The following is a 16479-nucleotide window of genomic DNA, read 5'->3' as shown; positions in this document are numbered from 1 at the left end:
AAAGGTGAGGTAAAGGCTTTCTCAGACAAAAGCTGAAGAAATCCGTTGTCATTACACCTGCTTTACAGAAATGTTATCCAAGTTCTCCTGAGAGAAGTAAAGAAAGCAGCAGCATCAAGGAAGGAGGAAGTGCAGATGAAGTCGTTTTACTAACTTTGATCTAGCAGAAACTAGCTTGTTGACAGTAACAGCACAGAAGCAGTGGTCTATTACATGTGTCTCTGCATATCCATGCACACCTAGATACGACATTAAATGACAGTGATAATAAAATGGACGGCAGAGAGGAATTACAAGCATTGTGAGGTTATAAGGCATAAACATAAAGTAAAAGAGGACTTAGGTTTGTTTTACATGTCTATTGCAAAATCTAAGACATCCTCTAAGGAAAAGTTTACAAAGGAAGCATGTAATTGACATACTAAGAATGGAATCATATAAAATGCTCAATTTAAACCACAAAAGCAGCAGGGAAAATATAGAACTCAAAAATAGGGAAGAAAGAAACATGGCATGGTTGAAAAAACATGACAAATATGGCACACACTGACCAGAATATATCAATAATTCCTTTAAATACAAACAACAGAGACTGTCAGAAATGGAGGTGTCAAAAAAACCCATTAATTACAGACTAAAAAAAAACCCACCTTAAATATAAGTATACCATAGAGAGAACATAAAGGAAATGGAGAAAGTTACGTTTATTGGGAAATGTGTAGCACTGAATATAAATATTATAAAAGATCTAAAATCAACCATCATTTTTAATTTAGGACATTAGAGTGAGAAAAGCCATTAAATATAGAAAGTAGAAGGAAAACAATAATTGAAGTTGTAATTGGGTGGGATGGCACATGCCTACAATCCCAGGACTCACGAGATAGAGGCAAAAGGATCAGAAGTTCAAGGGCCATCTCATGGGACCATGACACTAACAAACAAAGCAAGTCAACAGATTAAAAAAAACTGTAATCCCAAAAGCTGGTTATTGGAAAGGATAAAATAATTCAGTAAGTCACCAACAACGTGAGGAATAAGAGAGATGAGACACAAACTATTAATGTCTAATATAAAAAAGGGACATTGGTATAGTTCCAGAAGCCCTAAAATAGTAAAGAAGTATTGCTCATAAACACAAAAAATTCTCAATAAAAAAAGATATACCTGGTTGGCCTGGAACTTGCTTTGTAGACCAGGCTGGCCTTAAATGCAGGAGATTCACCTGCCTATACCTCCAAAATGCTAGGATTAAAGTTGTGTGCCACCATGTCCAGCCAGTTAGCATAATATTTAATGATGCGAAGCATGTATCAGAATGTTTGTTTCTTGACACTGTTTGTCAACATATTGGGGTACTATCTAATGTAGGAAAGAAAAAACGCATAAACTGAGAAAGAAGAAATAAAATTGATTTTATTCACAGATGACAGACTGTCTGAGGAGGGAAGAAAACCAATTTCTGAACTTAGTGAGGGATCACAGAAAGGGTCCAGGATACAAGATCAGCACACATCAGCCAACTGCTTGCCTATGCATCAGCAAGGAACAAGTGAAAGTTGATATTAGTACATTACCATTTACATTAGCAACTCCTAAAATGAAATAGTAGACACAAAGTTAATAACACACAAAGAGCTATACAAAGGAAACACTAATAGTCTGCTAAAAGATACCAAAGGACAGAGGAATATTCCAGACATAATAGGAAGATTTCATACTATCAACATGTCAACTCTTCCCATACTTATCTGTTTATTCAACACAATCTGAGTCAAAACCCCAGCAAGTTAAATTTGTCACATGAACAAATTGATCTAAAATTTATAATGGAGAAGAAATAACCAGAATAAGCTAGCTACTCAGTACTAAAAGATGAAAAGTTAGGGTAATGAAACAACCTGATTTTAAGATTTACTCTATAGCATCTGTAATAAATACAATGTGGTTACTGGTCACAGGATAGACAAATAAATTAGGAACGCAGTACAGAGCTCAAAGTAAGGGACACACAGTCAATTGAGCTTTATGACCAAAGAACACAGGTAATTTAAGAAAGCCATGATTTATCTATTCAAGAAATATGGAACTGGATATCCACATGCAAAAGTAAATAAAACCTAGATACAAATCTTACATCCTTCACAAAAGAAATTCAAAATGTATCAGAGACCTAAATGTAAAATATTAACCTATTCAACTCCTAGAAAACAACAGAGGAGTGAGTCTTTGTTCTCCTAGCAGATCACCTCAGCCTCTAGGTTAGGTCCAGGGGCAGAACCAGTGACCCTTACACTCCCACCCACTGCAGCCCCAGTTGCAGGCCAGCACGCAGGACTCCTGCAGGCACCTGACTACCACCATTCCCCACCAGACTCTGTAACCTGCAAGCCCCAACCCACCCCCCAAAACCACCCATCCTTCAAGACCACAACTGCTGACTCACCAGCTCCAACTGCTCCCTGAGACACAGATTCCTCCAGCTAGGATTGAACCAAGAGCTCCGATTGGACTGAGAGTGGCTCCCTGAGACACAGACACCATATGTACCAATTGGAGGAAGAGATGGGTAGACGCCAGTGCAAGAATACATCCAACAATATAAAGAGCAATATGACACCACCAGAACCTAGTGGTTCTACATCAGCAAGACCTGAATAACCCAATGTAGAAGAAGCAGAAGAAAATGACATTAAAAATGACTTTAAGAAGATGATAGAGGTCTTTAAAGAGGAAATGAAAAATTCCTTTAAAGAAATTAAGGAAAAGATTTCAAACAAATATTTGGAAGAAATCAATAAATCCCTTAAGAAAGTCAAGAAAACCAAGAAATATCAAACAGGTGAAGGAAACAGTTCAGGACTTGGGGCAATAAAGAAGACACAAACTGAGGGAATGCTGGAAATGGGAAAATCTGAGTACATGAACAAGAACTACAGATGAAAGCATAACCAAAGAATGCAAGAGATGGAAGAGAGAATCTCTGGCATTGAAGATATGATATAGGAAATAGATTCATTAGTCAAAGAAAACACTAAAGCCAACAAAGTCGTAACACAAAACATCTAGGAAATCTGAGACACCATGAAAAGACAAAACCTAAGACTAATAGAGATAGAAGAAGGAGAAAAATACCAGCTCAAAGGCACAGAGAATATATTCAACAAAATCATAGAAGAAAACTTTCCCAATCTAAAGAAGGAAATGCCTATGAAGATACAAGAAGCTTACAGAACACCAAATAAACTGGACCCAAAAAAGAAGTCTCCTTGTCACATAATAATCAAACCACTAAACATACAGAATAAAAAAATATATATATTAAGACCTGCAAAGGAAAAAGGCCACATAACATATAAAGGCAGACCCAGGAGAATAACACCCGACTTCTCATTGGAGACTCTGAAATCCAGAAGATCCTGGTCAGATGTTATGCAGACACTAAGAGACCATGGGATGCCAGTCGAGACTATTATACCCAGGAAAACCCTCAATTGCCACAGAGTAAACAAAACATTCCATGATAAAACCAGATTTAAACAATACCTATCCATAAACCCAGCCCTACAGAAATCACTAGAAGGAAAAATCCAACCCAAGGAAGTTAGATGCACCCATGAAAACAGGCAATAGATAATCCCACACCAACAAATACCAAAGAAGGGAAACACACATTACCACCAAAAATTAACAGGAATTAACAATCACTGGTCATTAATATCCCTTAATATCAATGGACTCAATTCTCCTATAAAAAGGCGCAGGCTAACTGAATGGATATGAAAACAGAATCCATCCTTCTACTGTATACAAGAAACACGCCTCAACTTCAAAGACAGACACTACCTCAGAGTAAAGGGTTGGTAAAAGTCCTTCCAGTCAAATGAACTTAAGAAGCAAGCTAGTGTAGCTATCCTAATATCTAACGAAATAGACCTCAAACTAAAATTAATCAAAAGAGATTGGGAAGGATATTACATATTCATCACATGAAAAATCTGTCAAAACGAAGTGTCAATTCTGAACATTTATGCCCCAAATACAAGGGCACCCATAAACTTAAATTGCACATCAAACCCCACATACTAATAGTGGGAGACTTCAACTACCCACTCTCATCAATGGACAAGTCTGCCAGATAGAAACTTAAAAGAGAAATAAGGGAACTAACAGACATTATGACTCAAATGGACTTAATAAACATCTATAGATATTTCACCCAAACACAAGAGAATATACCTTCTTCTCAGTACCCCATGGAACCTTCTCAAAAATTCACTACATACTCAGTCACAAAGCAAATCTCAACAGATACAAAAAGATTGGAATACCTCCTGTATCTTATCAGATCACCATGGCTTAAAGTTAGATTTCAACAACACCACAAATTACAGAAAGCCTACAATCTCATGGAAACTGAATAATGATCAACTGAATCACCACTGGGTCAAGGAAGAAATAAAGAAATTAAAGACTTCCTAGAATTCAATGAAAATGAATGTACAACATACCCAAACTTATGGGACACTATGAAAGCAGGAAGGTGTCATAAGAGAAGAGTTCATAGCACTAAATGCCCACATAAAAAAGTTGGGAGAAATCTCACAATAGTGACTTAACAGCACACTTGAAAGCTCTAGAAGAAAATGGAGCAAACTCACTCAGGAGGAATAGATGACAGGAAATAATCAAATTGAGGGCTGAAATCAATGAAACAGAAACAAAGAGAACAGTACAAAGAATCAATGAAACAAAGAGTTGGTTCTTTAAGAAAATCAACAAGATAAGACAAACACTCATCCAAACTAAAGAGCAGAGAATATACAAATTAACAAAATCAGAAATAGAAAAAAAGACTAACAATAGACAATGAAGAAATCCAGAGAATCATTAGGTCATACTTCAAAAACCTATACTCCACAAAATTGGAAAATCTAAAAGAAATGAACAATTTTCTGGATAGGTACCATATACCCAAATTAAATCAAAACCAGAAAAACAATTTAAATAGATCTAAAACTCCTATGGAAATAGAAGCAGTCATTAACAGTCTCCCAATCAAAAAAGCCCAGGGCCAGATGGTTTCAATGCAGAATTCTACCAGAATTTCAAAGAAGAGCTAATACCAAAACTCCTCAATTGTTCCATACAATAGAAAAAGAAGGAACATTGCCAAACTCTTTCTTTGAGGCTATAGTTACCCCGATACCCAAACCACACAAACATGCAACAAAGAAAGAGAATTACAGACCAATCTCCCTCATGAACACTGATGCAAAAATGCTCAGTAAAATATTGGCAAACCAAATCCAAGAACACATAAAAAACAAACAAACAAACAAAAAACCATCCATCATGATCAAGTAGGCTTCATCCCAGAGATCCAGAGATGGTTCAACATATGAAAATCTGTTAGTGTAATCCATCATATAAACAAACTGAAAGAAAAAAACCCACGTGATCATCTCATTAGATGGAACTAGAAAATATTATCCCGAGAGAGGTAACCCAGACTCAGAAAGACAAACATGGTATGTCCTCACTCATAAGTGGATACTAGATATAAAGTAAAGGATAATCAGACTACAACCCACAGCTCCAGAGAAGCTAGGAAACAAGGAGGACCCTAAAAGAAATGTACGGATCACCTTCGGAAGGGGAAACAGAGATCCCCATGAGTAAATTGGGGTTGAGGGGGACAACAGAGGGAGGGGATGGGGGATGAGAACATGAGGGAATGGGACGGTCAAGCTTGGGGAGGGATGGAGTGGGAGAGCAATGAAAAAGATGTCTTGATAGAGGGAGACATTATGGGGTAAGGGAGAAACTGAGTGCCAGGGAAATTCCCAGGAATCCACAAGGACTACCCCAGATTAGACTACTAGCAATAGTGGTGAGTGTGCCTGAACTGGATTACCCTGGTAATCAGATTGGTGAATACCCTAACTGTCATCATAGAGCCTGCATCCAGTAACTGATGGAAGCAGATGCAGAGATCCACAACCGAGCACCAGGCCGAGCTCCAGGAGTTCAAAGAGAGGGAAGTGGGATTATAGGAGCAAGAGGGGTCAAGATCATGATGGGGCAATCTACAGAGACAACTGAACCAAGCTCAAAAGAAATCAAACTTTGGACCCACAGCTGTGGAACCTGCAGGGGACCGAACTAGACCCTCTGCATAAAGGAGACAGCTGTGTAGCTGGGTCTGTTTCAGAGTCCCCTGGCAGAGGGATCAGGGTCTATTCATGGTGCATGAGCTGGCTTTCTGGATCCCATTACCTGTGGTCAGACACTTTGCTCACCCTTGATGCAGCCAAGAGGGGCTTGGTCCTGCCTCAAGTGAATGTACCAGGCTTAGCTGTCCCCCCATGGGAGAACTTACCCTGTTGGAGAAGGAGATGAGGGATGGGTTGGGAGGTAGGAAAAGGCAGGGGTGAGGGGTGGGAGGGTGGAAGGATGAGAAGGGGATCTGTGGTTGGTATGTAAAATGAATAAATTAAAAAAAAACAGGAAAAACACATAGCTGAACTTGGGCATGATTTTAACAACTTAGTAAAAACATCAATTACATCTATTTGCATGTGTGTTTGAGTGTGCACGCAAACAACAGCCATGTGTGGAGGTCAGAGGATAACTTGAAGTAGTCATTCTCCTACCATGTGAGTCCTGGGGGGTCAAACAAAGGTCACAGGCTTAGAAGCAGGTATCTTTACCTACTGAATCATCTTGCAAGTCAATAACAAGTTTTTAGGGACTACATCAAAGAGAGACAACATTAAAATGACAACTATCTACTCTGTGGAGGGCAATGTCAAGAGCATGAGAACACAAATCACAAACTGGGAGATGATATTTATGAATGACATCTGAAGTGAGACTGTAGGTCAGTGGTCAAGTGCCTACTGTGCCTAAGGTCTTGGGTTTAATTTCCAGTCTGGAGTAGTTGAAGGCAAAATTAATAAATAACCATTATCCCAAACTCAATAACAACAACAAAAATAAAAAAAAAAAAAAACAATTAAAAAATAGGCAAAGGCCAGGTAGTAATGGCACACACCTTTAATCCCAGCACTTGGGAGGCAGAGGCAGGCAGATCTCTGAACTCAAGGCCAGCCTGATCTACAGACTGAGTTCCAGGACAGCCAGGGAGACACAGAGGAACCCTGTCTCAACCTCCCTCCCACCCCCCACAAAAAGGCAAAAGGTCTAAAGAGAAAACTCACCAAAATGGATATGCAGATGGCAAGAGCTATGGGAAAGGATGTTCAACATCATCTAAGATAAATGTAATTAAAATGAGATATCATCACACACCAAGTAAAATGGCTCCAATTCAAAACACTAATACCAAATGCTGGAGAGAACGTGGGGAAACAACTCAGAACCCTCACTTACCGCTGGTGGGAATGCAAAACAGGAAAGCAAGTTTGGAATAGTTCGATGGTTTCTTAAAAAACTTTATGTTCATAACTGCAATAACTTGCAAGCAATCAAGATGCCTTCATCAGATTAATAATAAACGGTGGAATGAACCATCAAACAAGTTACAAAAAGATAAAAACTTAAATGTAAAGTGAGAGGCGCCAATATGAATTGGATTCCAACTAAATGGAAGTCTAGAAAATGTCAAACAATGGACAGAAAACAAGTGTTGTCAAGATTATGTAAGAGGGAAGGGAAAAAGGTAGAACAGAAATTTTTGGGTAGTGACACAATTTTGTATGATATTACAATAGTAGTTTCGTGCAATTATTCACCTGTCGAAACCTACAGAATATACACACTACCAAGAGTGATTCCTAATGCAAACTATGGGCTTTAGATGATAATGAACAAGGTAGATTTCTTAACTGAATAAATGTTATTACTCTGTTAAGGATATTGAAATAGAGACTGCATGTATGTAGAAAAAAGTACACTCTCAGCTTTTACCAAGTGTTACTGGAAACCTAAAATTGTTTTAAAAGTCAAGTCTATTAACTTAAAATGAAAAGAGTATGTACAAAGATCAGTAATGAAGGCTAAAAACCACATACAATATTTGATTCTCCAAGGATAGGTAAATAACTCAGTGGGACCTACCATGTCGAAGCCCTGGGTTCAAACCATGGCACTGCAAAGATAATATATGCTTTGCTATCGAACAACAATATTCATGTAATTTGAGTTTATAGCCTTTTTCCCTCAAAAAGTGGGTGGATCTTTAGCTAGTTTCAGACCTCAGGCTTCCGCAAACAATGTATAATGTAATCATATTGGTATTTTACATTTATTTTTACCATAACCTTTCTACAGAGTGAACAAAGAGAACTGCATGTTATGTAGGCTCTCTATCAGTAAGCTATATCCCCTCCAATACAATTATTTTTGTAAAATATAGTCAATATATTTTAATTATAACAAAGAAACAAATCAAAGACTTCTATAACACTCTAAAATTACAAGAAAAAACAAAGCTGGAGAGATGGCTCAGTGGTTAAGAGCACTGGATGCTCTTCCAAAGGACCAGGGTTCAATTTCTAGCACCCACATGGCAGCTCATAACTGTGTAACTACAGTTCCAGGGTACCTGACACCCTCATGCAGGTGAAACAGCAATGCCCATAAATTTAAAAAAAATTACAAGAAAAAGATAACTAAACTTTCATAGTGTTACCTGCTCTTCTCTAACTCACCAGAATGTTTTATAGAAGAAACGGGAATTTCTAAGCAAACACATATGCATACTTAAAGAAAAAAAAACTACACAAAGTATTGCCAATTATCATTAAATTAATTCAATGGAAAAATCTGATGAAAAGGATCACAAAGAGCTATAAATCAGAAATGAATGTGAAGAGGAAACATTTTAAGACAACAAAGAGAAAAGTGGGAATGAGAAAAAGACAAAAATAAATAAGCTTTGGAGCTTTATAAAAAGTGTGATTCTAGTTAAATTTATGCTGTGAGTTATTCAAAGCAAGTGGATGAAATTATTACAGCCATATGTTGGCAGAAAGTTATCCCATGTTCCTTTAAACAGTATGTTCTGTTTAAACATTAAAATAAGCCACAATAATCAGGTTGAATTGACAGCTATACATTTGTCATAATGTAATCAAGGGTCAAATTTGCACTTCAAGATTTATAGTATCTAGGGAGCAAACAATGTTCTGTGTAAACATTGGAAAAAATCATCTACAAGTGTAGATAAAAGACAAAATTACACACAGGACAAATGCCTGGGTCATCACAGTCCAAGTTGTTTGCATTGGCTTGTTTAGACACGGCCTTCAATCTTTTCAAGTTTTTCTAATAGCATGGGCATCAGGGAAATGGTGGTGACCTGCAGCCCACTGGGAAATCCTGGACAAACTCCAGGTGGAACGCCTCTGCAGATAAACACTCACAGTCGCTTCCATTAGCTTCTCTGAAGCAATGCACAAGTAACTTCACAGAACACAGCCATACCTTTCTGGAAGCCGCCGACCATAGATCCCTCCTCTCCATCTTGCTTCGTTATCTTCTGCTCTTAGTCGCTGCATTTGATCGAAAATGGCGTGGTAATGTTCATACTGCCCTCGAGAAGAGCAAGGAGAGGGAGAGACAGCCCCTCCACTGCCAAAGAAGGGAGTCTGGGAATTAAACAAAGAGCTCTTACACGCCGAGTTTATCGCATAGGACCTAAGAGGCATGAGCCATCCTTAAAGAAAAAGTCACCTTCAATGCTTAACTTTAAAAACAGTGACTACCTAGTTAAGTCATACTAATAAAGACATCGCCAAAAGTAAAATGTTTTCCTACATAAGCAATCACTGTTCCCAGAGTAGTCTTGCTAACAGTAAAGAATAACAATGTGACAAACAAAAACATTAAGATGTCACTAACCTCATAAAAATATGGGAAAACCTAAACTTAATTATGAAGTTTTTCAAACATGTTTATATCCTACATTTTATATGATTCAGTTCTATGAAGTTTAAATGTGTGGTTTAAAAGTCAAGCGGAATTTGTTTATATCACAGTTAAAAATCTTATTTAACAAAACGTGACTTTTGATACACTCCAAGTCTATTCACCAAGAAGATATGAAGATAAATACATGACTTAAATATATTTCATATGCATATAAAAGAGGAAAAACATATTTACTCTTAATATTTTTCAAACAAGTTGGAAAAAAACCCAAAAGTAAAGCAGCATTCCAGTCATATGGTAAATGAACAAATGAAGTAGTTTCCCTCTGAAGTAAGGAGACTCAAAAACCAGGAAAAAATAGTGGCCATAGGTAAAAATCTATTTTATTTTAAAGTCCTGTAGAAAGATATTAATTAACCTAGTGTTGACAATACTGTTAAAAAACAGGGAAGAGTCAGGTAACTAGCATGAAACATGCATGTGCTTTGTGTGCATGCTGCAATAGGAGAGGAGGGAAGGAAGACCACAAACACAGTTATGAGGAAGACAGCAGGGCATTAAACACCGGAAAGAAAGGTGTTAGAGCAAAAAGCACTACTGGCCCTGGAAGAACGAAGTCATGAAATGAACAACAGAAAGCATTTCTAAACTTTCCAGGGTACTCAAACATTTTAAGATCAGTAGGTCGATACTACACACGGAAGCAGAAATGCAGACAAAACCAGAAAAGCTGGTTAGAGCGCTGCAGGGTGACAGCAAGGTAAGAAAAGAAGAAGAGCAGTCAATGGAAAGGCAAGTGCTGAACAGACTTGGGGATTTTCTGCAGAAATGACCAACTGATAAAGGTAAAACTCTAAGGACTCAAGACAGAAGAACTCACAGTAAAGAAAGCTGTTGGAAATGGTTAAGAGATGAATGCAAATGAAAAGACTACAAATTTGGTGGAAGAAGTTCACTAAAACGAGAAAAATCAATGATCTCACATGCAGAATCTAACAGTACTGAAATCAAGAAAGAAAAGCTGAATGGTGGCCTTTTAAAACTACTAATATTAGAACAGTTAGTGGTGTTGGTGCACACCTTTAATCCCAGTACTCTGAAGGCTGAGGAAGGCAGATCTTTGAGTTCGAGACCAGCCTGATCTACAAAGTAAGTTCTAGGACAGCCAGGGCTACACGGAGAAACCCTGTATCAACATGTGCTGCCCGCCGCTCCGCACCAAAAAGCAAAAACTAACATTAGAGTCCAATAAAAGAAGCTTCCAGGAAGTCCAATGAGAGGAGATTTGTCTTAACATCTTGATACCATACATAAAATTTTATGAGAAAGTATATTTTAAAAATCAGTTCAAATAAAAGATTAAAATAACAAGATAAAAGTTGATAGAAATCAGAAAGATAATTAAATGGCTCCATCACAGAGGTCTTCTCATATAACCCATGCATCTCAAAGTTTGTTCTTTAAGGGGCTGGGGAGATGGCTCAGGGGGTAAGAGGGTGTGCTACTCTTCTGAGGACCAGAGTGTGGTTACCAGCACCCATTCGTATCAGTGGCTTAAAACTACCTGTCACTCCAGCTCCAGGAAATCTGACACCCTCTTTGGGTCTCTACCCACAAATTTACCCCTGCATGTACATACACAGATATAAAAATAAAAATTTAAAAACAGTCACTGTAAGAGTCAGAACTCAGGCCAGGTGGCGGTGGCGCACGCCTTTAATCCCAGCACTTGGGAGGCAGAGACAGGTGGATCTCTGTGAGTTCGAGGCCAGCCTGGTCTACAGACGAGATCCAGGACAGGTACCAAAACTACACAGAGAACCCGTCTTGAAAATCCAAAAAAAAGGGGGGGGTCAGAATTCGGGCTGGAGAGATGGCTTAGAGGTTAAGAGCACTGCTCTTCTAGAAGTTCTGAGTTCAATTCCCAACAACCACATGGTGGCTCACAATCATCTATATAATGAGATCTGGTGCTCTCTTCTCATAAAAGGTGATCACATCTTCTACAAAACTGATACTCAGTTCAATGGTAAGATCTTGACTTTAAATAATTCTAATGTTTCTTTCTAATAAAGTGAAAGTATGTAAATATCTCTGAAGATGCCTATGCAAAATGCCAAAACATTGTGTTAGAATGCTGATGCACAATCCAACAATCACTTTTACTGAAGCATAGCTTATATACAATAAAGTCTGATTACAAGCACAGGTTGATGAGTATTTTTGACATTTTGTCCTTAGACATCTGTGTGTCTGTGTGCTATGGAGCACGTGCAGAGGTCAGAGGACAACACACAGGAGTCAGGTTTCTCCTTCCACTATGGGAATCCGAGGGACCCAACTCAGGGCATGAGGATTGGTGGTGAGTACCTTCACACACTGAGCAACCTCTCCGGTACTAGCTTGGTGAACACTGATGAATGTGCTTATTCATGTAGCCACTGTCACAATCACAATCACCCCACAATAGACCCCTCATGCTCCTTCAGTCAATGAAAAACCACGTAACTGCTTTCTATTGCTATGGCATGGATTTGCACGCAGATTCTACCTTGACTCTTCTTAAAAGAAACATTTACTTTATTTTTCTAGTGCTAATTTTCTTTTTTCAAAAAAAAAAATGTTTGTAATTAAAATAGAACTACATCACTTTCCTCCCCTCCAGCCCCAATTCCTCTTCAAAGCTTCTTTTTCTTTATTGTTTTGGGAGGAGGGTGGGGCACGAACACTCGCACGTGTTTGTGTGTGTGTGTGTGTGTGTGTGTGTGTGTGTGTGTGTGTGTGTGTACATGTTTGCATTCTGCTTCTGCTGTATGTGTGCATATTGTTTCAGGGCTGACCTCTGTGCATTGAGCAACCAATAAGAGAGTTCATCTCTGGGAGAAGCTAATTCTCCTTCTTCCAGCAGTCATTAGTTGCCTGTAGTTCTGTATTGGGATGGGACCCCACAAAATTTCTCTTCTTCCGAATCACTATGTACACTGATAGTGCCATTGTTCTGGCCTTACTGATGCAGCCATTTCTAGGGGAGACAGTCTATCATGAATCTTAATCCTCCTGCTTCTCATAATGTCCTCTAGCAGTGACTTTAAGGAAGGCCAGGCTGGGCTACATGAAACCCTGTCTCAAACAGAGCAAGACAAAACAAAAACAAGCAAACAAAACTACTCCAAAACTAAGCAAACAAAAAAGCCACAAGCAGCCAAGAAGTCTTGGATTTTGCAGTTGTCCAATAAAGTCAGATATTTGTACTTTTGAGTATCGCTGTCTATACATAATAAAATTACTAATTTTGAATTATCTTAATTTTTTGTTTTCATTCATCTCTCCTTTGTGAATTTCCTTAATTTGATTCACATTATACTGTAACTCCAGGTCCTTAGCAACTATGCAGAAATCAAACAGCCTGACATAGTAAATATTTCAAACTTAGGAATGGGTACAGACACTAACAGAATTTATTCTTTATTGTGGAAGCATTATAGAATTCTATAAAGTGAAATAAACATTATTAAAGACACAGTACCTAACTATTCAAAAATGCTGGTACATTACCAAACAAGACTTCTAAAATTCATCATCCTGCCAGGCAGTGGGGTGTACTCCTTTAATCCAAGCACTAGTGAGGTAGAGGCAGGCTGATCTCTAAGTTTGAGGCCAGCCTGGTCTACAGAGTGAGTTCCAGGACAGTCAGTGATACACAGAGAAACCTTGTCTTGAAAAACCAAAAAACAAACAAACAAAAATTTATCATCTTCTAAGAGCCATAGTGCCAGGGCTGGAGGGATGACTCAGTGGTTAAGAGTATTGACTGCTCTTCCAGAGGACCAGGGTTCAATTCCCAGCACCCACACGGCAGCTCACAACTGGCTGTAATTTCAGTTCCAGGGGTCCTGACACCCATGGCAAAACACCAATGCACATTAAAACAACAACAACAACAACACAAGCGCCACAGTGGGGCAGCAGGCATCACGGGAACACAGCAGGGGCTCAGCTGGCGGAGGGGAGGCTGGGAATATTTCACTATGTCTTTGTCAAGGAGTATGGAACATGGGGCTGGAGAATTCACTCACTCAGTTAAAAGAACTTGCTGCTCTTGCAGAGACCCTGTGTTTGGTCCAGCCCCCACACGGTGGCTCACAAACAACTGTAACTCCAGCTACAGAGGATGTGACATCCTCTTCAGATCTCTGTGGCCAACAGCACGCATGAGGTCCATGCATGTACATACATACATGCAGGCAAAACACACACACATAAAAATAAAATAAACCTAAAAAATTGTTTTTAAAGGACTAAGGAAGCAACCATCAACATCTCAATACTGATGGTGAATTTGGTACAAAAAAACGTTGGATAAGAGTCCTGAGCCTACAGTTAAATAAGCGGTCAGCTAATTTTTAACCAAGGACCAAATTCTTAGTTATTTCTTATTGATCAGGAAGTAATAAGTGCTACTCACAGAAAACTAAATTACCTAAAATACCATGTAATGTTTAGTACTGACTTGGGAAAGAAGATTCTCACTGAATTATTGATATGTAATATGAAAAACCCCTCAAAAGAGAGAAAAACAACACAAACTGAAGACAGTATATCTAGGTGAAACAAACAAAACACATTTCTGTCCACATCACAACTTTGAGAGAAGAGACAAGATTGGGAAGTAAGTCATTCTGACAGCCACCTACTGTCTGTGGCAACACTGAGAGGCTAATGGGAGCAGACAAGTGAATTGACAGTTTAATCGAAAGCTGAGCAACAGCTGGCTCACCATCAAAATAAAAATGATAATACAAATGAAAAGTGCACCCATTTCCTATTGCTGTGCAAAAAAATGATCACACACCAAGCAGCTGAAAACAATATCTCTATCATCTCCTGGGTTCCCTGATTCGGATAGGTATATGATTAAAAGGCTGTCAGCCAGGGCTACATTGGTATGTAAGGCTCAGGACCTCAGAGCTCACTGGTTCTAGGGAGTTCATTTCCCCTTAGCTGTTGGCTAGAGATCTCTGTTGTAATGCAGAAGTCATCCACACTTTCTTGCCATGCCCATGTTTGCTCCCTTCCAGGTCCAGGGTGGTAGATTTATTTCCCTACACGTCTTTTCCCTTCCCTGACTACTCATTAACAAGTGCTACTTACAGCTCAAGGGGAGAGGACACAAGGTGACAGATACACTAGGGAGGGGATCCCAGAGGCTGTTTCAGGATTCCGCTTACCAGTCTAAGTATAGGCTGGTACTTTTCAAAACGAGTAGGGGAAGTGGAAGACAGAACAAAGATGGGTAAAGACACTCCTGTCTGAGCCCTTGGAGAAAAGCTCTAGGCATTGAAAATAAACTCAGAAAAGTTAACTTGCCAAGGTACAGAGTCAGACTTGCTCAGAGGGAATGTGTGAACTAAAGAATCTAGGTAAATGGCTGTTCAGGCAATTGGTTATCCAGGTGAGTGAATGCAGGCAGAGGTGCGTGTGGAAAAGAAGAGGAGGCGTGCAAAGACATGAGGATCAGCAGGCGACACACACACACGCTTGGGAAATTAGGTCTGCTCTTCAGCTTAAGTAGGGCAGGGAGAGCATGGCAGGGGGTGGTACCGTATCCTAGAGAGTCTAGCAGTGACCAATTAAAATCTTCTGGGAACCTAATTTTCAAGGTTACATAAAAAATTCTAATGAGCATATCGGATTTTGTATTTAATTTGTGAGATTCCCCTGAAAGGAATTGTATTACAGCCTTCACACGAAAGTTTTAACTTTTATAAATGTCACATTTAATTAATTAGCTATCAAATACACAGAGGTCAGGAATCACATAATAACTAATTAATAGCTATCAAATACACAGAGTAAGGAATAAATCAGAATGCTAGATAAACATTATCAGTATGTCAAGAAAGCAATGCAGCTAGCTATACAGACTTTAGAGAATGAGGGAAACTGGAGACAGACAAGGAGGGTAGCTCCGTCGGTATCAAATGCCTACCTTTACTTCACCGCTTCCACCAGCCCTCAAAACATTCCTCCATCCTTGCTCCCTGGCCCTATTTATTCTCTCCAACTTTCGGGGGAAAAGAAATAAACAAAATACCATTTCAACTACTTAATATAAAACACAGAATACATTCACAACAAAATTCAATCAGTGCACTTGCTTTACAATCGTGCGGGAGGGAGAGGGGCACCGTGGGGATGGAGGTTCCTCTTACCCGCTGCTTCTCTTGCCTCTTCACCTGCTCGGCCTTCAGGAAACTAATCTGTAACAATCAGACACACTCTCAGAGCTAGGTCTTACATCTGCACCGAGACCAAGGCAGAAGAACAAGACCAAAAGCTACCTGGTCCCTGTGCTTCTTCTCTTTCTCGATAAATTCCAACCTTCTTTTTTTTGCGGCTTCCTTAAACAAAAGGAGAACATGTCTATCAACAATTTCTACTTGTTTATTTTTTCATCAAGCAAGTGTATCAACAAGAGAGGTATACCCAAAGAGACGAGGAGAACTAAAGACTGAGCAAAACAAAGATGCTTGAGTATGTGTTTCAAAGAGACGAGGCAGAAAGCTTCAGAGGCTCTACAAC

The 16479-nt window shown here is 39.0% G+C and overlaps 1 protein-coding gene across 7 annotated transcripts in view; it reads right to left on the bottom strand.

The window, feature by feature from the left end:
• The window catches only part of Nek1 (NIMA related kinase 1), a 132602-nt gene that overhangs the window by 77457 nt on the left and 38666 nt on the right, over positions 1-16479 (bottom strand). For 5 of the 7 annotated variants that reach the window (XM_028881043.2, XM_028881046.2, XM_037211756.1 and 2 more), the window contains 4 exons: positions 16239-16298; positions 16110-16157; positions 15887-15961; positions 9451-9614 (listed from right to left, as the gene is read on the bottom strand). In XM_028881043.2, coding sequence (XP_028736876.1) covers positions 9451-9614; positions 15887-15961; positions 16110-16157; positions 16239-16298 — 347 coding nt within the window. The remainder of the gene's footprint in view (positions 1-9450; positions 9615-15886; positions 15962-16109; positions 16158-16238; positions 16299-16479) is intronic. The other 2 variants (XM_028881044.2, XM_028881047.2) reach the window with 1 other exon arrangement.

This window comes from Peromyscus leucopus, chromosome 17, assembly GCF_004664715.2.
Source record: "Peromyscus leucopus breed LL Stock chromosome 17, UCI_PerLeu_2.1, whole genome shotgun sequence".
Lineage (NCBI taxonomy): Eukaryota > Metazoa > Chordata > Mammalia > Rodentia > Cricetidae > Peromyscus > Peromyscus leucopus.
The sequence above is the reverse complement of the archived record's forward strand: the minus strand, read 5'-3'. Positions and strand labels throughout refer to the sequence as shown.